This window comes from Orbicella faveolata, unplaced genomic scaffold, assembly GCF_042242905.1.
Source record: "Orbicella faveolata isolate gen_17 unplaced genomic scaffold, um_ofav_v1 contig_24, whole genome shotgun sequence".
NCBI lineage: Eukaryota > Metazoa > Cnidaria > Anthozoa > Scleractinia > Merulinidae > Orbicella > Orbicella faveolata.
This window is the reverse complement of record NW_028301552.1, coordinates 3852207-3876522: the sequence shown is the minus strand read 5'-3', so window position 1 is coordinate 3876522 and position 24316 is coordinate 3852207. Positions and strand designations below refer to the sequence as shown.

Here is a 24316-nt window from a genome sequence, read left to right as displayed (position 1 = left end):
CACTCTTCAGCAAGAATATGTAGTGTGACTATCTGATTACCATACGTGAATTATTATTTAGGATGAGCTAGCCAGGCTGTTCTTTCTTTCCCCGCGAAGAGCCTACTCACAGACTAATCTCCGATCGATAAATCGGCCGGAATATAAGATTTCTTTTCGAAACGTTTGTGATTTTTTCCTTCAGGAAAGTTTACCACGTTTAAGGTCGGTTTTCTTTCCAGGGTTTACGGAAACCTGAGTAAAAGTCGAGAAAGTTTAATAGTCTACGTTGAACATCGTTATCAGAAGCATGGAAAAAGTCAGAGGGAAAAATCGCTGTTTTTTTTTTCTCCCATTTTTTTTTAGCTTCGCTCGGCGTTCTAAGCCTGAAAAAATTTTGGCCTAAGCTTCCACTCACTATCTATGAGCTAAGCGATTAAAAATCGGTTTATTTTTGAAACAAAATTAACTTTATTTAGAGGGTTTTTGAAATATTTAGAAAAAGTTTTTAGAACTTTCGGAAGGATATTTAGACGATTTTACGCGATATTTATATATTTGTAGAAAGGCCTATCCGTACATCTGCGTCTCTCCAGTTTGTTTTGACGGGTCACGCAACCTGACTGTGTTTGCGTGAAGACGAGGTCAATTGACTAATTCATGAGGTACACGTGCAGCGTTCGTGAATGGGATTTTACTATCAATAGACCGGAAATAGGTCAATGAACTGTCAAATTACTATTTTGGGCCGTGAAAACAACAAAACGTGGTCAGACGCCCTCCGACTCATGAACTTTCAAAATTGCACATCTCCTTTTAGCATTACCTGGCTAAAATGATGCGAAAGCGAAATTTCAGTTATTGTAGAGATGAGTAACTGAATTTTCAATAGTCATTCATTCCGTCATCCTAGTATCACGGAAAGAGGCAGAAAGGGCTCCCAAACCTGTTACATCCGGGCCTCTCTAACAATATGACTGGTTTAAACCGGGAAAAGCGGTGCAAACTGGCCGCGGTGTTCGCTGTAAAACTTCGTGCAGTGTTAAGAGAAGGTCGCGTGTTTAGTTTCCGTCGAATTTTTCCTCAGTTTATACCCAGAATATATTTATTTTCTCGTGATCTGTCTCTTTACTTCAATGCCTACGGCAATGGCAACCATAGAGCACGCTACGCAGCTGCTGGATTTCTCTCAAAAACTCGATATAACTTTACTAGACTCGGTCGTCTCTTGTTTTTACATGGCCCAGGGACCGCAGGTTGATACATATTTTCTGTTCATTTTTCAAATTTTGAATGAGCAGTTTTTGGAAATACAATCCAAGGTCCCTCTGACAGAAGGATCTCTTTTCGCCTCCTCAGCAAAGAATGGCAGACCAGATCTTGACTCAACTGAAACAGCACCCTGACGCCTGGACGAGAGTAGATACCATACTCGAGTATTCAAATAACCAACAGACAAAGGTACACTATGGGCTATCATGAGTGCAGTTTTCCGAAAGGTCATAATTTTGAGACCATACTTTGAATTTTTCTTCCAGTATTTCGCACTCCAAATACTCGAAGCAGTCATCAAGACCCGATGGAAAGTTCTTCCTCCAGAACAGTGTGAAGGTTAGTCTTGCAGGTTTTACTACGAGTCTGTCAGAGGAAATTTGCATTTTTCGTGCCCTGAGAGGCAATTTATTTTGAAAAAAAAAATGCTGACGATTCAAATTTAAAGGTGGATTTTCTTTGGTTTTTCAGGCATAAAGAAATACATTGTAGGACTGATAATAAAAATTTCATCTGACGCCGAGTTGCTGGAGGTGTGAATGTTTTTCGAAGTTTGGTTTTGTTTTCGAATGTCTAAACTTATTGTCTGATTTATAGTCTTCGTTTGACCAGATTAAAGTCGCTGGCGAATTAATATTGCTTTTATTTGATTCTCCTCAGAAAGAGAAAACGTATATTGGAAAGTTGAACATGATTTTGGTGGAGGTATGTTAGATGAGATGTCGGTTTTGTTTTAGAAGGGTGATTCCCGCCAAAATATTCATATTTAAAATGCGATGTCATTTCTGTGGCTTTGGATAATATTTGCGTAAATTTAGGAGAGCAGGGTTTGTCCATGTTTGCCTGCGAGACTTGTCTTAATTAATGTCTTAATTCAACCAAGTTTGAAAAATCATGGACTCTTTAGCCAGCTAATGCGTTTTGACAGGTGTTTTTGTTTACAAGTAAGAAATGGGCTGCTGGCCAAATTAGTCAAGCTTTCAAAATCCCTGCAGAAGTATTGCGCTGATTTTAATTAGACTTTGAGAGTTCTAACTCTTCTTGCATTTGTCTAGACCAGACGAGGTCTTGTGTAAGCACTGAGATTTTAACTAATATATTAAAGAATGGTATAAGTATGGTTTTAATTTGGCAGGTTCCCAGTTGTTTTCAATTACTGATTTAAAATATTAAACTGTTTTTGTTGATTCATGCTTGTTGGATTGTTGTATTCTGCAAGGAGCATGTTTGTTGCATCAAAGTCATTTATTTATTATTATTTTGTTTTACTTTTGTTAGATTTTGAAGCATGAGTGGCCAAAGAAATGGCCAACGTTTGTGAGCGATATAGTAGGTGCCAGTAAAGCAAACGAGTCTCTCTGCCAAAACAACATGGTGATTCTCAAGCTGCTCAGGTAAAGGTCTATTTTCAATTTTTAATGATCTCTATTAGATTTAATTTAATGAATGTTGTGTAACTTAACATGCCTGTCACTCTTAATTAGATACTACAAGCTTCTTGACATCTGCAATGTTTACCTCTGATTTATTAGTTTTCCTGGATAACTATTTTGTTTAAGTGGTAAAAGTCTTGTGCTTCGTAAAATACCTGGCTATAAAAAGGCATTCTAGTATTTTTTTAATGACCAGTGTAGTTCCAGAAAATATCCATACCTTCCCCACGGAAGGGATTTTTTCCAAGACCCCCCCACCCCTCTGGAAATTCCAATTAAACTTGATACATTCCTTTAAATTTTTTGGTCTTAAAGAACCCCCCACCCCCCCAGGAAATTCCAATCCCTTCTGTGGTAGGAGTATGGATATTTTCTGGTACTGCACATTGCATACTGAACAAACAACATATTGGCTTCAATATTCGATCTATATTAAATATTATCAATACTTGTTTCTTTTTTGTAGAAATTGGCTATATTTCCCAAAACTTTGAACAATGTTTCCTATTTTTCATGCAGTCTTAGCGCAACAGGCAATTGTATATTTATAAGTATAATGTGGATGGCAGATGCAATTCAAGTTTTACTTGTTAATAATAATAATAATAATAATAATAATAATAATAATAATAACAACAATAATAATAATATAATTTTATATAGGGCATGCTTCTGAACATCCAGCAGTGCTGTACAGTTTCCTAATTAATTGTCAGTTTGAAGAAAATTTAAGTGGATGAAAATTCAGCCGATTTTGGTCCAAGTAACTGCCGAATAGAGGTTTTGCACAGCAGCCATGTTGCATGGCAGGAACCATAGATTCTTTTTCCTATGGGGAAAAAAATATTCTTTCTAATGCAAAACATTTTCATTGTTCTTGCCGTGCAACATCACTGCTTTGCAAAACCTCTATTGCTTTGGTTTTAGTGAATAGACGTCCTCTTTCTGTACTCTACTAAATTTTTACTAGTCTGTGTCAAGTTAGTTACTGTTAGTCTAGAGCCCTGCCACTGGAATGAGAAAGGTCCCAAATATGACTTGATAAACTCTACAGGGTTTGCATGGTCTTGAAAAGTTCATGATGTGTGATCATAGTGTAAAATTGGTTGGATAGTTTTCAAAATTTAGCCAGATAATGTCTGCCGGACAATGCCTGGTGGCTGACTGTTATTGTACTGTACCTCAATATGAAATGTTCAAGTTGAATCTTAGATTAGGAAAATTTAACTACACAAAGGGTGTGGCCTGAGCCAGGCTGCAAGATTTTTTTGTCACTAGCTAATGTTAAACCTTTGCATTTTGAATGTATGTCAATTTGGAGAAAGTTAGTACTACTTACTGATGTTTTGATCTGTCTCTTTCAGTGAGGAGGTTTTTGACTTTTCCAGTGGTCAGATGACTCAAGCAAAGGCAAAACATTTGAAAGACAGGTTAGGTTGTGGTCTGTCCACATACCCTCTATTTTGCCTTGAGTTCGTTGAGATCGCAGGCTTAGCGGAATATTAACTTGGCACATGGCATACATATATGAATGAACAAAACCGCAAGGGATGGGGCTGAGAAAAGACTCTTGCACTCTGCAGTTGCATCACTTATGCGCTCAAAGAAAAATGACCGGTAGCAAAAAAGTAAAAATGTGTATAGACAGACTAGTTAGAAGTATGGGTTATTGACCAAGTGTGAGGTCAAGATGGCTGGATATTGGCCAAGTTCTTTTTTTGCGTGTTTATGGACTGAGACGGAGTCGAGGTCCATAAATTCGCAAAAAAAGATTGAGGCCAATATCCAGCCATCTTGACTGAACAAGCTTGGTCAATAAAGGATTTATTATATGGCTTTTGGGGAAATTTTTTTTTGCGGGACACGGTGGGTAGTCCCGAGCGGGCAAGATTGTTCCATCTTGCCCGCTCGGGTAACCAATCGCAGCGCAGGATTTGATTAATCTTGCCCGCTCACAGAGCTAGCCGTATAATAATGGAAAATAAATTTTCACACAAGTTTCCTTATTGTGGAATCACTTGAGATGTGTTCATCTTGTGTTAATGAAATAATACTAAAGGACTAATTCATATAATGGTTGTTACTTTGTAGCATGTGCAGTGAATTCCTACAGATATTTACTCTTTGCCAGTATGTTTTGGTGAGTTATAACACTGAATATGCTAGCCACTTTAGAAAATGTTTCAAAATGGTGAAATGAAATATGGACGTATATTGTAGTTACATTATCATATGTTGTTATTGTTACGTTGGTCCTTCTATAAATTGGTCTTGGTATAAGTTGTGCATTTGGCTTAAGAATTTTGTTTTATACAATAAAGAATTGTTAAATACTTGTGAAAAATAGTCCGTGGCAAGTCTGACATGCCATTTCGTCTTGGACAGTGACCTTTCAGAATTCAACAGAAATTTGTTTTGCTCTGTAAACAAATTTTGTGGTTGCTGTACTGTTTTGTAAAATAGACTTAATCAAGTTCATTGATTCAAATAAGAAGTTATTATAGCTTTCTAAGTTCTGTATGATAGTGGAACTGTTTCAAACAAACATTTGAAATTTCTTTTTAAGGGCAATTCTCAGAATGTTACTCTCATTGGTGCAACACTAGAGGTGGGTTTGCATTGTTCTTCATGTGTTTGTTTATTTCATTAAGGGCCTAGCAGCGGGGAAATTGACTGGTTGCAAGGCTGATGTGGCTTGCCTGGTTTGACCATCCGGAGGAACCTTTTTTCTTATAAAGAAGTTCAGTTCAAAAATTTTCACTTACCTGTAAAATCTAATCATCCTCCTGCTGAAAATGTGAAGAACCCTGTGCCTCAAGTTTTATGTGCTACTTGTACATGCCTGAAAACTCAGGGAGATGATGAGTATGGAATTTTTGGGTCAAAATTTTTAATAACATCTAATTCTCTATTTTACAGACATTATTACGATTTCTCAACTGGATTCCTCTGGGCTACATATTTGAGACACAGCTCAATAGCACACTTGTTTGCAAGGTAATCTAAGAGATCGTCAATACTAATAATTGTTGTATTTAAGAACAGGAGCACATGGTAGGTCAGTGTTCCCACAACTTTTTTGAGCGAAAAAAAAGTTTTTTATTTCTTTTGGACAATATGTGAGAAAAAGAAAGAAAATTCACTTGTTTATTATGATTATCAATGGAATTGTATGAATTCTTGTTGCTCACGCCATGAGTATGTCAACAGGCCATGTTAGTTCTGTGTTTCTCTCAAGTCATAAAAGAATGTCTCTTTGAGCATGCAGTTTCTTTCAGGGTCTTTTCTATTGAAGGGAGCTCTAGTTTATTGAATTTTTAATTAGCAAGTGTAGATTGAAGTTGTAGTTCTTTACTTGTTTTTCTGTTTTGACAGTTCCTGAATGTGCCCATGTTCAGAAATGTGACATTGAAGTGCTTGACTGAGATCGGTAAGAAGAGAAAAGTTGTACGTTGAATTAAAAAGGCGTAAAATTTTGGTATTAACCACTGGAGCAGCATGTTCTTGTAGAATTGTACTGTCTCTAACTGTTGATATGTTGTTATCAAAATAGCTGGCATTGATGCAAACCAGTATGATGAACAGTTTGTGGTGCTATTTTCCTTAACAATGGCCCAGTTAAAACAAGTAAGTTAAATTCACCTAGTTCGTGTTTTAATTTGCATTGTCTAGGGCATTGGAGATGTTTTGCCGTCTTCAATGCAGTTATCAAAAGACCGCATGTCTATGTCAGTCACGGACATGGCAACCTGAGTATGTTTCCTGTGGTTCCCTAACTTTTACTGCACATCGAAACTGTTTGCATGGCAGTGATGCCATGGATCAACGAAAGCTTGGATTTTAACCTTCAATTTTAACAGTAGTTTCAGGCCTCTTTTGAACTTTTGTATTGTTATTTTGAAAATGCTACTGAAGCACAATATCCAGAGATTATGTGCATGGACCTTGTGATGTATAGCAGCTATGTCTTCATTAGAAGTAGACTAGCACTCAGGTGAATTATCCATCCGGTGTATGGGCGTGATTCATTTAACTGTGGCCTATTATTAAGCCTTTTAGTGTTCATTTATTTCAATTTTATGCGATTAATTTTGATTAATTTTTGCAATAACTGTACCTCCAAAAATAACTTAAAGGGTTAAGATTTTAATGGTTGTATAGGAGTCTGTGGATTTTCAGCAGGTAGGAAGGAATTAGTGCTGGGTAGCTAGTGAAATATCGGTGAAGAGATACTGAAATTAACTGGTTACCACCTCAAGAATGCTGACGTTTTCTTTTCCTATAGATGCTTCCTTTGACAATCAACATCAAAGATGCTTATGCAAATGGGAAAGATGATGAGCAGAAGTTTATTCAGAACCTGAGCTTGTTTCTTTGTACATTCCTGAAGGAACATGGCCAATTGGTTGAAAAGAAGGTTTGCAATATGTTCATTTCAGGATGATCTGTTTAACACTCTTGTCATTCAATACATCTTACTAACTTGTGCCTAAACCTCTGTCTGATTTTTAAAGACAAGTACAAATTTGATGCAGACAAGTGAATCTTTCACCTGACCTGTTCACGAAACAAGCAGGTTGCTGGTTGGCTGCAAACACTTAATAAGTGAAAATTGGCACCAAACTTTGCCAAGATGTAAATTTCTCCTTTGACAGAAAAGGAAAACTCTTATTTCACAACGAAATATTAAACTGTCAGGCAAATTTCTTCATTTTTCAGCCATGTTTTTTTCCCATAAATGACATCAGAAAGGCTTTGCACCTTTAAAAGTTTGTAGACAAACTCTTAGGGGGTTTATACGTTCAAGTAGTTGTCCAAAGGGCATGTGAATCATCTTTTACTCTGACTAACCTTATTCTGACTGAGTAATGTTAGCATGGTGTATTTTTTTTCATCATGTAGGAGGAGCTTCATACCACTCTGTTGGAGGTAGGAATGATTTAGTTAAAACTGCAGTAGTAAAACTAAAAGCCAAATGTATCGATGTCTTTGGAACTGAAACTAGTTGTTAATCACAGTTAAAAATTAAATTATCAGAGATCAGGAGTTCACTCTGTAGGAATGACTGCTGACTTGCTTTCAAAGCACAGCAATAAATTATTATGTTCAGTGCTACTTTGGTTTTTCTATAGTTAAGGCAAAATGTTCAAGCATGTTCTAAAACCTTCAGTCCATTCTCCTTTTTTGTTTAGAAACATTAGAACGTGTAGAGAAAGCATCATCGCATATACAATTTTTCTCTGTGCAGGCTCTCCATTACCTTGTGCTCATCTCAGAGGTAGAAGAGACAGAGATCTTCAAGATCTGTTTAGAGTACTGGAATGCACTGGCATCAGATTTGTACCGCGAGAACCCATTCCCTTCAAGTGCACCACTTCTGATTGGCACTTCACAGTCTCAGCAGATCCCTCCCAGGAGACAAATGTACCTCTCAGTGTTATCCAAGGTAAGTCACATAAAGTGCTGTCATTAAGGGCCATAATCCGTAACATTATGGCTGAGTATGCTTGATTTTCATTGATGCTACGGGTGAAATTGCCTGTTGTTGATAGAATTCACCCACAAAGTAACAATTTTGCTACAGGTATGAAGAGCCTTGAAATACTACATTCTTGCTTGACATATTGATGCTTACGGGTGAAGGCTTGTCAGAGCAGTGAGGAGTTTGGCTGCATCTCCTGAATAGGATTCTAACCTATGCAGGCTCCCCCCCCCCACATCCAACCTCTAGAATTTGTCAGATTAACCTATCACTGGCGTGTATGTATCTTTTTGCTTTACCCAGTATCCTCTTGGATGAGAGTCAAGCACCACAATGCATTGACCTCAACTAAGGCTCAAACATGGCCTGCTTAATCTGATTGCATACTATCAGAACCTTTGGGCTCTTCTTTGGTTACTTGTTAGCAGTCTCTCGGTTAATTTCTCGTGGTAAAATTATAATCCAGCCAACTTAGTTTTTGTAACAATAGCTTTGTTTTTTTCATAAATCTCTTCCCAAAACCTTTAATATCTATATTTTAGGTACGATTGACCATGATTGCAAGAATGGCCAAACCGGAGGAGGTAACTAAGATAAAGCTTATAAGCATGTTTTGTTTCATCTCTTTATTGATAAAGAATCTTGCAGGTTTGAATGGCAACACTCAATCCTGTTTTACTATCCACAGGTGCTGGTGGTGGAGAATGACCAAGGTGAAGTTGTCAGGGAGTTTATGAAGGATACTGATGCCATCAACCTCTACAAGAATATGAGAGAAACGTTAGGTAACTAGCATGAAAAAGAAAAGCTTGTAATGAATTCATTCAAGCCATTCAGCATGAAATAATATGTGGAATGCATGGTAATTCTGTGTCATGATTTGCATTGTAGTGTATCTTACCCATTTGGATTATCAAGACACAGAGAGAATCATGACAGAAAAACTTCAGAATCAAGTCAATGGCACTGAATGGTCCTGGAAGAACCTTAACACCGTGAGTTTTTATTTTACTTTTATTACTTGGGTTTACAAGTCTTGCAAAAGGGGTTGAGAGCATTGTGCGACAATACAATCATGCATATGAGTTGAAACAATTCATAACCTTGATATGACTTTATTAACAGCTTTGCTGGGCAGTTGGTTCAATCAGTGGAGCAATGCATGAAGAGGATGAGAAAAGATTCTTGGTTACAGTCATCAAGGTATGGTAAAGTTCAAGCCTTCTGTTTTATTTCATTACTTTTGACAGGTAAACATGCAGGTGTATATCCTCTCACCAAGATGGCCTGTCATAGATTCAGGTTTTGCAAGGAGTTTGGTCTTAGTTAGTTCTGGAGATTTTACCTGACTATTCCAGTTTTTCTCTCTCCAAAAAGTGAAATTTCCAAATTCCATTTTGATCTATATATAGATCCCATATATGTGTGAGAATGGGAGCTCTAAGGTCAAACTAGCTTCCTCTCTAAATATTTCATTAAAAAGTTTGGGAGCAGGGTTGGTACAGTGGTGCAAGTGCTCGCCTCCCACGAATGTGGCCCGGTTTCAATTCTGCCCTAGTGCCATATGTGGGTTGAGTTTGTTGTTAGTTCTCACCTTGCTCCAAGGGTTTTTCCCCGGGTACTCCGGTTTTCCTCCTTCCTGAAAAACCAGCTAAGGCTGATGTGGCTTCTTCTCTGAATATTATGATTTATTTACAATGTTCTGTGCGAGTAATAATTTTGTTATTGTTCTGCTCTGCAGGATCTTCTCGGTTTATGTGAAATCAAACGTGGAAAGGACAACAAGGCAATCATTGCCTCAAACATCATGTACATTGTGGGACAGTATCCTAGATTTTTGAGGTATCATATGGAACGCCAGAACTGTCTTATGATACTTTTTTTTATTATATTGGGTGGTTATGTCATTATATTGAGTAGTTATGTTATTATATTCGGTGATTAACTCATTATACTCGGTGCTTATTCCATTATACTCGGTGCTGTCTTCATTATATTCGGTGCTTATTCCATTATATTCGGTGCTTCCCTCGTTATATTTGGTGCTTTCTTCGTTATATTCGGTGCTTTTTTCCTTATATTCGGTGCTGTCTTCATTATATTCGGTGCTTATTCCATTATATTCGGTGCTTACTTCATTATATTCGGTGCCTACTTCATTATATTCGGTGCTTACTTCATTATATTCGATGCTTACTTCATTATATTCGGTGCTTACTTCATTATATTCGGTGCTTACTTCATTATATTCGGTGCTTACTTCATTATATTCGGTGCTTACTTCATTATATTCGGTGCTTACTTCATTATATTCGGTGCTTACCTCATTATATTCGGTGCTTACTTCATTATATTCGGTGCTTACTTCATTATATTCTGTGCTTATTTCATTATATTCGGTGCTTTCTTTGATATGATCGTCACCAGTCTTCGCAAGGGGTCGTACAATTTGGAGGTAGTCTAGGGAAAGCCGGGAAAAACGGGTGTCACGAAAACTCAGACCCCTCGAAATTAAAAACTCAATTGTTATCACCCGAATTGCTCTATGGCCACAATGGGGCGAGATGTTTATCTTCTCCGGTTTATGTTGTTGCGTCGATCGAACGGTGAAACACAAATATTTAACTTCTCAGGTTTATCGCTGTCGCGTCGGTCAAACAGTGAAGAACTAACAAGGTTTAGAACAGCAGCCGACACTGCTTTTCAAAACAGACCTTTTTTATGCAATCGTATGCAGCAAAAAAATGTGTTGTTCTCTGAAACATACTCGTTTGATCGCAATCTACTTTTTGACTTTATGTGCGTTGCGTGACTGTCGGCACATAAAAAGTCAACACGTAAAAAGCACGTGAAGGTCGAACCGATTGAACCGCCATGTCTGGTCTCGAAATGTGAGTGAACGAAAATTGAAATGAAGAATACAAAAGCAAAAACCGACACAACTTCTGGTTCTTTCCGTTGTGGCAAAAACTGTGCTACTTGTCCCTACATTTCTCACGGACTTACTACATACTTCTACCGGGGAAACGCGCGCCATAAAATCCAACCTGACCTGTGACACTAAAAACCTCATCTACATGATTCAATGTAACCGCCGTAATTTACAATACATAGGAGAGACGAAACGACGATTAAAAGACCGATTTAATGAACACCGCCGTACCATAGACAACCCTAACAACAAATCTAAACCTACTACAGCCACCAAACATTTCCTGTCCTCTCCTAACCACACTGCTAACGACATGCAATTAATCCCCATCGAAAAAATCGTTTCTAACCGAGACTCTATCCGTACGGCCAGGGAAGCTTTTTTAATTCAAAAAGGCAGAACAATTGATCCTAATGGTCTGAACATCCGCGAAGAAACATATTAATTGTTTCCATTTGTTTTCTTTTATTATGTTCTTTTATCATGTTATTTTATTTTACCGTATGCTTATCTTCAATTTACACGATCAATTACTTTTGCGTAGTCCGGTATTACGTAAATATCGGCTACATAAAAACACGCACCAATGTAAAATCTTCCATTGTACCTGAAGAAGGCTGGTTTGGCCAGCCGAAATGTAGTACACCTTCAAAAAATCATTCTACGTTGTGTCGGTTTTTGCTTTTGTATTCTTCATTTCAATTTTCGTTCACTCACATTTCGAGACCAGACATGGCGGTTCAATCGGTTCGACCTTCACGTGCTTTTTACGTGTTGACTTTTTACGTGCCGACAGTCACGCAACGCACATAAAGTCAAAAAGTAGATTGCGATCAAACGAGTATGTTTCAGAGAACAACACATTTTTTTGCTGCATACGATTGCATAAAAAAGGTCTGTTTTGAAAAGCAGTGTCGGCTGCTGTTCTAAACCTTGTTAGTTCTTCACTGTTTGACCGACGCGACAGCGATAAACCTGAGAAGTTAAATATTTGTGTTTCACCGTTCGATCGACGCGACAACATAAACCGGAGAAGATAAACATCTCGCCCCATTGTGGCCATAGAGCAATTCGGGTGATAACAATTGAGTTTTTAATTTCGAGGGGTCTGAGTTTTCGTGACACCCGTTTTTCCCGGCTTTCCCTAGACTACCTCCAAATTGTACGACCCCTTGTGAAGACTGGTGACGATCATATCGAAGAAAGCACCGAATATAATGAAATAAGCACAGAATATAATGAAGTAAGCACCGAATATAATGAAGTAAGCACCGAATATAATGAAGTAAGCACCGAATATAATTAAGTAAGCACCGAATATAATGAAGTAAGCACCGAATATAATGAAGTAAGCACCGAATATAATGAAGTAAGCACCGAATATAATGAAGTAAGCACCGAATATAATGGAATAAGCACCGAATATAATGAAGACAGCACTGAATATAAGGAAAAAAGCACCGAATATAACGAAGAAAGCACCGAATATAATGAGGGAAGCACCGAATATAATGGAATAAGCACCGAATATAATGAAGACAGCACCGCATATAAAGACATAAGCACCGAGTATAATGGAATAAGCACCGAGTATAATGAGTTAATCACCGAATATAATAACATAACTACTCAATATAATGACATAACCACCCAATATAATAAAAAAAAGTATCATAAGACAGTTCTGGCATTCCATAGTATCACATCAATAGATTGTGAGTTTGTATTTTGTTAGGTATCTCTTGTGAAGAAAACCTTTTGACTCAGTGATCATTTATTCCCTGTCGTCATTTATTAACCGCGCGGCCATGGGCCGAGCGCGGTTCTAGGTTTACCCGTGGTTTTTTTTTTTTTTTTGTCGGTGACCAGACGCAGACCTCCGCTCGGCCAAACTTTGAGTCACGCAACATGTGATTTTTTTCCGCCAGAAGCTGTTAAAACATAAATACACAGACAATTTTACCGATATTGTTTTCTTTTTTGTGGGTAAAATATATTTTCTTTTCGTTTTATCAAAGCGTTGGATTTAGAGGGAATAATAAATACGCTGAAAAAAGGTATTACGTCAGCCATGGAATGCGCTGACGTTGCAGCTTTCACTTTCGCTACGTGACAAATATGATGGTGTTTACTTTGCAAGTTTATTTCGGCAGAAGCGACGGTCATTAATTTATTTGTAATTTTGTGAGTATTTCTTGTGGTTTTACGCCAATGAAGTAAATCCTTTGACTGTTTCATCACAGCCAGTTCATAGATCGGAAGGAAAATTAAATATATGCAAGCTAAGCAAAGAACGTGTCAGAACATGCAAAGATTACGTCATTGGTAGGGAAATAACCACCGTACTAAAGATAGCCGTAGATAACGCAATTCTTGAATTATGTGACTCGTGTGACTTCTTTGCTAACCCTTAACTCAAGGGAAAAAACAATTAAATTTAATCGTGACTTTAAAGAAAGAAAGTGGTTTGTAATAATGTTCGTATCTTCATGCCCATACATATCCCAAAGAAAGTTCCAGATTAAGACTACTACGTCATCGGAGATGTCACAACGGCTATGACTGATGGTGCGATAATAGAGTTTTTGTTGATCAAGTGCTGTGATGTCTACAGTTATCAATGAATCATCAAAGATTGCTTTGGAATATGCACTGCGTTGCGACTGTAGTACTAAGAAAACAGTTAAATTTTAAACGCGCGGTTATAAGATCTAACAGATCTTCTTGTTTCTAATCAACTGCCATTGCATTTTTTTCCTAGGGCACATTGGAAGTTTTTGAAGACTGTGGTGAACAAGCTCTTTGAGTTCATGCATGGTAGGCTGTCTTCTATTCTTTATTTTTGATCATCAGTCACCACACTGTGTTTTCGAAAGTTTATTTGTTGAAACCTCTATGATCATGAAATCCTGAATTTTTGAGAACATCCATATATTTAGGCCAGTTTTTAAGTACTAGCGTGTGTCACAACTGATTGTTTTCTTTTGGGGAGGGCCATCTGGGACCCAGTCTATTAAGTACCTAAAGATGGATTTCAATTATTGCTCATCTAGAATTTTTCAATATTTTTTAATGTCAGAAACTCATGATGGTGTCCAAGATATGGCTTGTGATACATTCATCAAAATTGCCCAGAAATGCAGAAGACATTTTGTTCAGGTAAGAATGTGAATTTTCTTTTCTTCTCCTTGTTGATAAGTTACATGTATTTCAGATTGAATTAAACTTACCATGTTTAATCCTTTATCAGGTCCAAGTGGGCGAGGTTATGCCATTTATAGAGGAAATATTGAACAGTACACAATCTATTATTTGTGATCTTCAACCTCAGCAGGTAGCCTTAACTTTGTTTTAATGTCATTTATTTAAACAACACATCCTCACTGTTGTAATAATTCATTTGAATCACAGTACAGAAAGAGTGTTAATTGATACTAGTACTTTAATGTACATTGTTCAAGGATGTGAATTACTTGGTTCGTATCCATTTTAGAGGTTTGGATTAAGTGTCATGATTTTAAATATTGTCTGCAAATGTGCTGTTGGTAGCACTGTCTTGAAGTCAAAACTCGGAAGACATTCTTATTGATTCTTTTAAAATTATTGTAATGAGTTACACATACGTGAGCATTGAAAGAGTCTTGCAGGCTTTTTCAAATTAATTTTGTTGGTACATCTCGGAAAAATTATTAAAATCTGTAGTATGCTCTTCTTCCTTCAATAACTCACCCAATGTTTGGGCTTTTAGGGGCACTTAGGGCCAAATTGCTGTGATGGTGTCTTTCTACCCTGCCCAAAGAAGTTTATTTATTTAATTTTCAGTTGTGAACTTTGTTAATCTTGTTTTCATGTAGGTTCACACTTTTTATGAGGCAGTTGGATACATGATCAGTGCACAAACTGTAAGTGAATTGTTTTTGAGAACTGCTTCATGTGTTTCGTATGTTATAGGAGCTCAAAGATGTTTCAGAAACAGTAAATTACTAATTATGTGTTGTATTCCTTGCAGGATTCAGTTGTCATGGAGAGACTGATTGAGAAGTACATGTCACTTCCAAACCAAGCGTGGGACAACATTGTCAAAGAAGCAACAAGGGTAAGCAGTTCTGAACCAAAAAGCTGGTTTGTCCAGAGTAGTTTGGCAAGAATTGGTTCAGTCAAGACTTGTTGTATGGTATTTTAGTTTAAATCTACTAGCATTCTACCATGAATGGCATTCTCCGATTGGCTACGCCACTCACTGTTTATTCTGATGTAAGTAGTGAGTAGCGTAACACTGAGCACTTGTTAACAAACTGGTGTCCGCTTCTTTGAATTTGAATGACTAGTAAATTTATACTAAAACAATTAAATTATTCGCTCTCAATTTCGATGCAGGGTAGAAATCTTGAGCTCATAATCTAATTGTTATATACATATGGCATTCTTTTAGTCAGAGTTCTTTGAAAATGATTTGATTTATTTTCTCTTTTGTACAGAATATTGATCACTTAAGAGACATTGAAGTTGTCAAACAGCTTGGAAACATACTGAAAACAAATGTCCAAGGCTGCAAATCTATTGGACACCCATTTGTTACTCAGCTCGGCAGAATATATCTGGACATGCTCAATGTATACCGCTGTCTCAGTGAAAACATTTCTGTGGCAATAGCTGAAAATGGCGAGATTGTCACAAAACAGCCACTTATCAGGGCAATGAGAACAGTGAAAACAGAAACACTAAGATTGATATCAACATGGGTTAGCAAGTCAAATGATGCAAAACTTGTCTGTGATAACTTCATTCCTCCATTACTGGATGCAGTGCTTGGTGACTACCAAAGAAATGTACCAAACGCTCGAGAGCCTGAAGTCCTTAGTACCATGGCAACTTTTGTCAACAAGTTAGAGGTTTGTGCGTATTGCATAGTACACTTCCTCTGATCTACCAAGACAGACACAGAGTTCATGTCACGATGTTCTCCGACTTCTGTCTGGCATCTGAGTTCATAGTTCAAATTCTTACTGGCATAATTTTGTTAAGCTATTTTCTTGCTGTCATCATCAAGCAGTATTTTGCCTGGCATTTTTCAGTGGGTTTGTGTGATGGTACAATGGCATGTGCCATCTTTGGCAAACTGTGTGAGTTGTAGTGACCACATAACACGCCAGTACAAGTATGTTTCCGTCAAAGGCTAATATAAATTGTGGAGATAGCTGCCAGCCTTGGATTCACTGGCACCTTCAGACTTGAATCTTGTTTAAAACCATGCTGATTCTTACGTGGCACATCAATGACACACATTACAACTGTGTTGTAATCATTCATTAATATTTGACCTTCAGAGAAATGTGACAGAACATATTCCAAAGATATTCGATGCAGTGTTTGAGTGCACCCTAGAAATGATCAACAAGGTTAGTAAAATCTTTGTACTTTCTTTGTACGTCACTACCAGCAAAAGTAATACTAGTGTCATCGGCGTACATCCTTGGTTGGGAATGCTGGAGGCAATTAGGCAAATCATTTATATACAATAGAAATAAAAGGGGCCCAAGAATCGTTCCCTGTGGAACACCACAACGAAGGAACATTTTGGACGATTTATTCCCGTTTACAAGACATGTTTCGGTTCGGTTTTTTAAATGAGAGCAGAACCATTGGTTTGTGGAACCCTGAATACCATAAGCTTGTAATTTTGAGAGAAGAATAGAGTGATCCACAGTATCAAAAGCCTTCTTAAGATCTAAAAATACAACGGCATTAATAAAGCCACGATCGATGTTTAAAGACTAATTATCAGTCGCTTCAATCAATGCAGTAACTGTAGAATGAAGCGAGCGAAAACCGGATTGGTGTCTACTGAGAAGATTATTTTCATTTAGGTAATGATACAACTGATCATAAATAATTCGTTCAAAAACCTTGGCCACAACCGGGATAATCGAGATAATCGATAATTGCCTTTGTTCACGCTTTGTCTTCCGTTCCGATACTTTGACTTACAAGCTAAGAGATACTGATGGTACGCTTGCTATCCCACAGCCCCACACTAATTACTGTAAAAGAAGTCTTTCTTACAGCGGAGTTGTACTATGGAATAGTCTGCCCTTGAATATTAGACAATCGCTCTCCCTTAATCAATTTAAATCTAAGTTGAAGAACTATGAATTTGACAGTGGTCTTATATAAATTTTATTTTGTTTTTATACACGGCTTCCTTGTAAAGCAGGTTTTTATCATTTCTCTTATTCTAGTAGTTATTTACAATATTAAATTAGTTAGGTAGTTAGATTTATTTAAATTAAATATTGTATAGTCCTGAAGGAAATACTGTGTCTAAATAAAGATTTTACCTTTACCTTACCTTACCATTGATTGAACTTTGTAATGATCCACCAGAGGTATTGCTGGAACTTGTGTTCATCAAGGTAACTTGAGTGAGATTCAGATCATTCCTGAAACAGCACATAAGCACTGATGGAGGCATTGCAGCCATTTTAACTGTTAATGTGAAAGTTTTTTCACATATTGCATACCTCCTTTGCTTTTTATGCTAATTTATATGAGCAATGTTATTATTCTAGAAAAAATCTGGAGGAATTGTTTTGTTATTATGTTTTTGAAAATTAATAAATGTCAAAATGCTGTTGTTGTTTCCACATTGAACTATTAGTACTAATTTCCAATCATTGCTGATCTTGCTGTTGTTTCCTCAGAACTTTGAAGAGTTCCCTGAACACAGAACAAACTTCTTTCTCCTTCTCCAAGCTGTGGTTCAGCACTGTTTTCAAGGTAATTAGGCTTTCATGTAGTCTGGGAGATGCTGGTCTAATGGGCAGTGCATTACACTAGGGATGAAGAGGTCTGATTTCAGTCCCCTGCCAGCATCCTCAGGTTTTGTTCCTGGGCACTTCACATGAAACTCTGACAGTGCCTCTCTCCACCCAGGAGTATAAATGGGTCCCTTACAAATTACTGGGCAACCCAACAAAGGCTCTTCTACCATGGGTTACCTTACCATTTAGGGGAGCAATACTCCTGTGGGGACCTCCATATGAATTGGACGGGGGTGCTTGTCATACCTTTAAAAAGTGCTTTTGGTATCTCTCAGGATGTTCAGCCTCAAAAGGTCCATAGTGGGAACTTTACAGTTCCTGTTAGGGTATTGAGCTGAAACAAATACGAAAAAAGATAATGTGTTGTTAAAGAATTGGTACCTCTTAGGAATTAAAAAACAATTTGAAGCCATGCCAACAAAACAGCATCTTAGTACCTCTTAGGTTTTTTTTCAAAATATGCGACAAGCACCTCCATCCTTTTTATATGGGAGTCCTCCCTCCCCCCTCCCCCTCCTCCCTCCCACTCCCCCTCCCCCCTCCCCCCTCTCACTCCCCCCTCCCTCCTCTCCTCCCCCTTCTCCTCCCCCCCTTCCCCCTCCCCCCCCCCCCTTGGGGAAAGCAATACTACTACTTGCTTTATGCCATGAAGATCACAGTGAAGTGGTGTCCTGGTAAGCAACCCAGGTATGAAGACAAATTGTACCTTATACTCCTCTGGTAACTCTAAATCCATTTTTTTGTCCTTAGAGTACGCAAGGTTTATCAATACATTAACAACTTTGTTTCTCTGCAGCTCTGTTATCAATACCTCCTCAGCAGTTTAAGCTGGTGTTGGATTCTATTGTTTGGGCGTTCAAACACACCATGAGAAATGTTGCTGATATTGGTATGTTCTTCCAATAATTATTTCCTTTCCTCTAACTTGCTAATGTAAATGCCTTCTGTTTTATGTTTTTTTGTAATGAACATTCCTATTTTAATTGCCCCTGTTATAAAAAGCATCATTTGCAGTATGTCTCTTATATGCAGCCTTCTTTGAGCTGTCAAAATTGAAAGTACTGTAGCACCCTTGGTGCTAAATTGCACCATCACATTAGATTCAGTGTTTCAACTTACTTTAGACACTTTTCTAAAAGTAATGCTGGGAACTTTTCTCATGATTTACTTTGTGTAGTATAGAATATAGTAAAATGCATTATTTGTTGTAGACAAAGAACATTGCAACAAAAATGTTGCACAGACCATCTAGTATTTGTAGTATTTGATCAAATGTTTTAGGCAGGCTGCTTATGTTTATGTTCTTTCTTTGCAGGACTGCATATTTTGTACTCTTTGTTGAAGAGCTTGGAGCAAGAAACAGCGGCACAAAGCTTCTACCAGACGTACTACATGATGATTGTACAGCATGTGTTATCAGTTGTAACAGACACATCTCACACTGCAGGTACTTATAAAGTTGGCTTCTTGTAATGGCATCAGTTTCATTAAGAACACACAATTAGCTCATTTTTCAGCATGCACATGTGAAACGTTCTTGCTTGTTATGCACTGCTTTGACTGACACCCTTCTCAAAAATTCTATGCAAACTTGAACACAAAAATGAGTCACTGCCAAAAACTTGGCATCACAATAAAGCACATGTTCCTTACCCCTGCGAGGGATCATGGATACAAAAAGTGAAACTCAGGAAAAAACTGAACATGCTCTCAACTTCACATTGCAGCCGATACTGTTGATAAACATGAATGTCAGATAAACATTTCATTCACAATAAACTTGTCACCAACTAGACACTGCTAAAAGAGTGTACACACTTGTTTGAAGGGTTGATAATGCTAGTGATTTCTCCAGGGGTTAATTCTAGACTTTGTGTCTAGTTACGAAGTTATGCTAACTGATTTATCTATTTGTTGTCTTCAGGTTTAACAATGCACGCGACTATCTTAGCACACTTGTTCAGTTTGGTGGAGACAGGCAAGGTATCAGAACCTCTGTTTTCGTCATCAGAAGGCACACAGTACCCATCGAACCAGGTAAGTGTCTACATTTAAGTGCTACATCTCAGCAAGCTGCCTGCCCAAATTTATCTTTATGTAGCTAAGTCTCTACAAGTGAAGGTTTTTCTCTCTACATTGATGCATTCATTCTCCCCACCCCCCCCCCCCTCCCTTCAGAGAGGATAATAAATCAAGTAAGTAAATCAGATGGTTAGACAAAACCATCAACTGGTTATAGGCTATCTAGTGATAGATTATATAAGTTGACAGTGTTGGACAATATGTCTGAATCTGTGGGAGGGTTCACCTCAAATTAACGCCCACTTTGTTTTGTGGGATACTCCCCCTTTAAGGTGTGCAGTATATAAATTAAAAATGTATTATATATTCTTGATTATATAGGCTTACGTCCAAGCATGCATTGCCAATCTTCTGAAGCAAGCGTTTCCACATTTGCAAGAGTAAGTTAGATTGTGTTCACGTAGTACTTCATTTTAGTTGTATGTCAATCTATAGATTCATGACTTGTTTACAACTTCATTGAAAAAAATCAAAGAATTCTTTTGTAATGATAATTGTAGTAGTTTCACAATGGAGAATTTGGAGGGGAAGAAGTCAAATATATTTTGGTTTAAATATCATGCAATCAAGTGCCTTCTAGTTTGTCTGTAAACATTCTCTTTGCATTCAGGTTTGTTAATACATTTTTTTCAATTTAGTGCGCAGATCAAGTTGACTGTTCAAGGACTGTTTGATCTCAACCAAAACATTCCAGCCTTCAAAGAACATTTACGAGACTTCATGGTTCAAATTAAGGTGGGTGATTTGGATGTACAGCATTGACATTATATATGTATTTCTACTAATTTATTTAGGTTGAACAATGCCAGAGGCCTATTCATTAATCACAGTTAGAGTTCTGTTAGATCAACATGTTCCCTGGAATCCATTTTTATAATTGAAGATACTACGAGTAGCCCCTCTTTCGCTTAGTCTGTCGTGCGTGACGCGAAAGAAAACCGCAAGTAAAAAATGGCTGCACAAAATCCTAGGGGTGAGGAGCCATAAAAATTGACAGCAATATGTAGCATGAAACATTTCAATTGATGCCTTGAAAAGAGTGAGTATTATTTTTAAGCTTCCCTGTCAATCAAAGCTCCATACTACTCATTATTCTGTGACGGTCTCGGTAACAAGTGTTCTTTGCTTTTTCAGGAATTCCGATCTGAAGATGTCAGTGATTTGTATCTGGAAGAACGAGAACAACAGTTGACCGCTGCGCAGGAGGAAAAAAGAAAAGTTCAACTGTCTGTGCCAGGAATGGTTAACCCCCATGACATGCCAGAAGAAATGCAAGATTAATATTTATTATTAGTTTTTAGTTAATATTCTTTAATCATTAGTTAGATTTTGTTGACAAGTATGATATCTACCATCTACATGTATTTTTGTACTTTTTTTTTGTTTGTAATGTTTTCATAGGGAGCAGAGAATTCAGAACGAGTTTAACTACTTTAGAGTGCTTTTTAATTGTTAGAAAAGTGACAGTGAAGTCAGTAACATTGGATTGTTATAATAATTGTGGTACAGTGTTACCATGTTACCAATGTTACCAACTGTTAGCAAACGAAAGTTGTATTATTTCTTGTTGGAAATGTTTTGCCATTGGCGCTAAGAAGCCTAGGGCTGCATGCATCGTCTTGTACAAATCTGATGGAACCATTAGTTTTAAAATCCATAAGTGTTCTCTAAACTACAAGCAAATTCACATGGTCATTCCTGGAAGCTTAAGCAATGATGACAGGGACGCCAAGGACAACGCGTTGTCAAAAATGAATTGATATTTTATCAGCAGAATCTGCTATTGTCCAGATCTGTTCAGTACGCCAATGGCTCTAAAACATGCTCAGGCTAAATATGTAATGACAGTGTTCAATTCCAAAAGGAAAGATGAAAAATTAGCTGCCATCGTTCACTACTATGCAGAACGTGGTCATTTCACAATGTTGTTTGCAGAGGACAGCAAGGAAATGTAACGCACGTGCACAGCATTTGTTTTGCTTATTAAGTCTTTTGTTGGTGACATTCTTATTGCCATTGTCGTTGTGGTTTGCTTAAGCTCCCTATTGTTGAGCAAGAAGTGAGGAACATGGGAGGAAACTTGGCAATGTGCTTTTTCTTCTCATGTTATTTCGTTTCTCACAGATTGATCCTTGGATAGCGGAAGAACCTACTTGTAGTATCATTGCCTACATTTTCTACTTTGACTTTGTATTATTTTCGTACAAGTTATTTCCATTCATTTATTCATTCATTCCATCATCAAATATAAAGTGTTCTATTGAAGAGTGTGGAATATAAATAAAGATAAGTAATGTATTTTATATTATTTTATATTGAAATGTAGAAGTTATGAACAGTAAGTAAATTAATTGCTGTACATTTCTATATTATTTGGTGGAAGACAGGCTAATTTCAAGCCTGAGAGAAAGAGAAAGCCCAAAACATAGTTTTGTTAGTTCTTTAGGTTTGAATTGTCTGTTGTTAAGTTTAACCCATGAACATTTTGACATCAGTTTTCAACACAGAGTTGTTGATTCCAAGAAACAGTCGTACGTGAAACATGTTTTCATACATCTCAATGCCTTAGGTTAAGTATGGTATGTCTGCCATTGTTTATGTTCAAACAGATTTATTTAGTGGTAATTGCTTTTCATATCAGAAGTGGTTACCTTGGAGATGTGTTTTTCCTCAGTTTGTTGTCTCCAGGAACAGTATAATTATTCATTTCTCTGCCCCTTAACAGTAGCCCAATTACTCAAAGAAAAAGAAAGTATTCTGGTTATTATAGTGAAAAGTGACCTTTTGGAAGATAATACTGTGGTCTGTGCTTTTGGATATTTATTAGAAAAAAAAACTATTAATGTCTCGATGCCAGTTTAAGTTTCCTTATGGATTGGTCAAGAGCTTCAATATTTGGTAAGAGCATGGCAGTATTAGCTTGCTGATGATCTACGCTTGCTACACAGCTGTCAGCTGGCCACCTTTAATCTGCTATCCAACATATTGCTAACATACTAAGATACATGACCTTCAGCAAAGTGTTCAGATAGTTAACTGAAGGCAAAAAGTGCTCTGCATCTTTCATTGAATTGTTAATTAGAGTTCTCTGTAAACCTAAGTATATCATTTGAAAATTGATTTATAATGTAGTTTTTCTTCTAAACTCTTTTTGTATTGACTTATTTCATGCTATGCCAGCATCTGATCTTGTAGGAATATCACAATCATGTTGACAATAAAGAAAAGTTTAAAACAACATTTTGGCAAACCCTGTTTATGCAGCACAAGTTAGAGTGATGTGGGGAAAACTTTTAGAAGTCGTATAATTTAATTTATATTTTCTCCTTTCTGACCAATTTCTGGTACATCTATTTTTTACGCGTACAGTTGGGGCTTGTGGGGTGTAATTTCCAAAAATACAGCAGGGTTTGTATGGGTCATGGAAAACCTAAGCACCTGTAAAAAAAAAAAATGTTGCAATATCCCTTCAACCACCTTTCATTGCTCCCAGGTTCCGTGAACAGTTTTCCGTGAACAGTTTACCAGTTCTTCATACTCCCAGCACAGCAGAGGAGGGGCTGCTAGTGCTATAGCCTTACCACTTTTTTGTTTGGGTTGATTGTTTAGGGTTCCAGGGTCGGGTTGTTCAAAGCCTGATTAAGCTCTGACCCAAGAATAGCAAGAATTTTGATTTCATTTTTGTAATTTTTCAGTGAGGTTTTCTGTTTATATTGTTTGACTCTGGGTTTAAGTTGGAATAATCTCAAACTACACAAAAGAGACCAGAAGATAAGCAGTGAAAAACTTTTTCATACAAGGAAAATTAATACTTCGGTTGACTTTTACTTCTGGGTTAACGTTAACCAGCTTTTGAACAACCCAGCCCAGATGACATAGATAATATAAGAATTTTACAACCTGAATGTAACATAACAGCAGAATGTAGTTGATCACAAAATGTTGATCATTTTACACCTGGTCATGGCAAAACATCCTTGGTTGGATTGCCAGGTCTGCTGGTTTTGATGCTTGAGAGAAATGGCTTGCAGGCAGGATGATGCCCGGGGGGTAGGGGACTCCCATATAAAAGAAACGGGGGTGCTCATTGTACTGTTTAGGGGTTAAAAAGGTGGGTTAAGTACCTCGTATGGCCTTCAGCCTAAAAAGGTCCATAGCAGGAGCTTCCACTGTATCTTTAAGGGTATTACTGCACCTTTCAATAGCATGCGGACTGTAAAATTCAAAGCTTAACCGACAAATGTGTTTTTCGCTACCATCAATCAAATGTTCGACGGCTCCTCCCAGCTTCTGACTATGTTGTCTGAACTGTGCT

General features: G+C 37.4%; 1 protein-coding gene across 1 annotated transcript; it reads left to right on the top strand.

Annotated features, from left to right (window-relative positions):
• Positions 1 to 771: 771 nt before the first annotated feature.
• Positions 772 to 23239, top strand: LOC110042440 (exportin-1-like). Its single transcript, XM_089291991.1, has 34 exons — positions 772 to 1235; positions 1339 to 1440; positions 1518 to 1590; positions 1723 to 1784; positions 1912 to 1956; positions 2530 to 2645; positions 4049 to 4114; positions 4776 to 4824; positions 5251 to 5292; positions 5604 to 5681; positions 6060 to 6114; positions 6238 to 6311; positions 6970 to 7101; positions 7587 to 7613; positions 7933 to 8130; positions 8709 to 8750; positions 8855 to 8951; positions 9058 to 9161; positions 9292 to 9369; positions 9908 to 10008; positions 13860 to 13915; positions 14178 to 14257; positions 14349 to 14432; positions 14953 to 15000; positions 15108 to 15194; positions 15577 to 15990; positions 16426 to 16497; positions 17800 to 17875; positions 18716 to 18808; positions 19235 to 19366; positions 19844 to 19956; positions 20323 to 20381; positions 20640 to 20736; positions 21136 to 23239. Exons 1-34 carry the CDS (start codon positions 1116 to 1118, stop codon positions 21280 to 21282), a joined length of 3219 nt encoding a protein of 1072 aa, XP_089148117.1. The 5' UTR covers positions 772 to 1115; the 3' UTR covers positions 21283 to 23239.
• The last annotated feature ends 1077 nt before the right edge of the window (positions 23240 to 24316 follow it).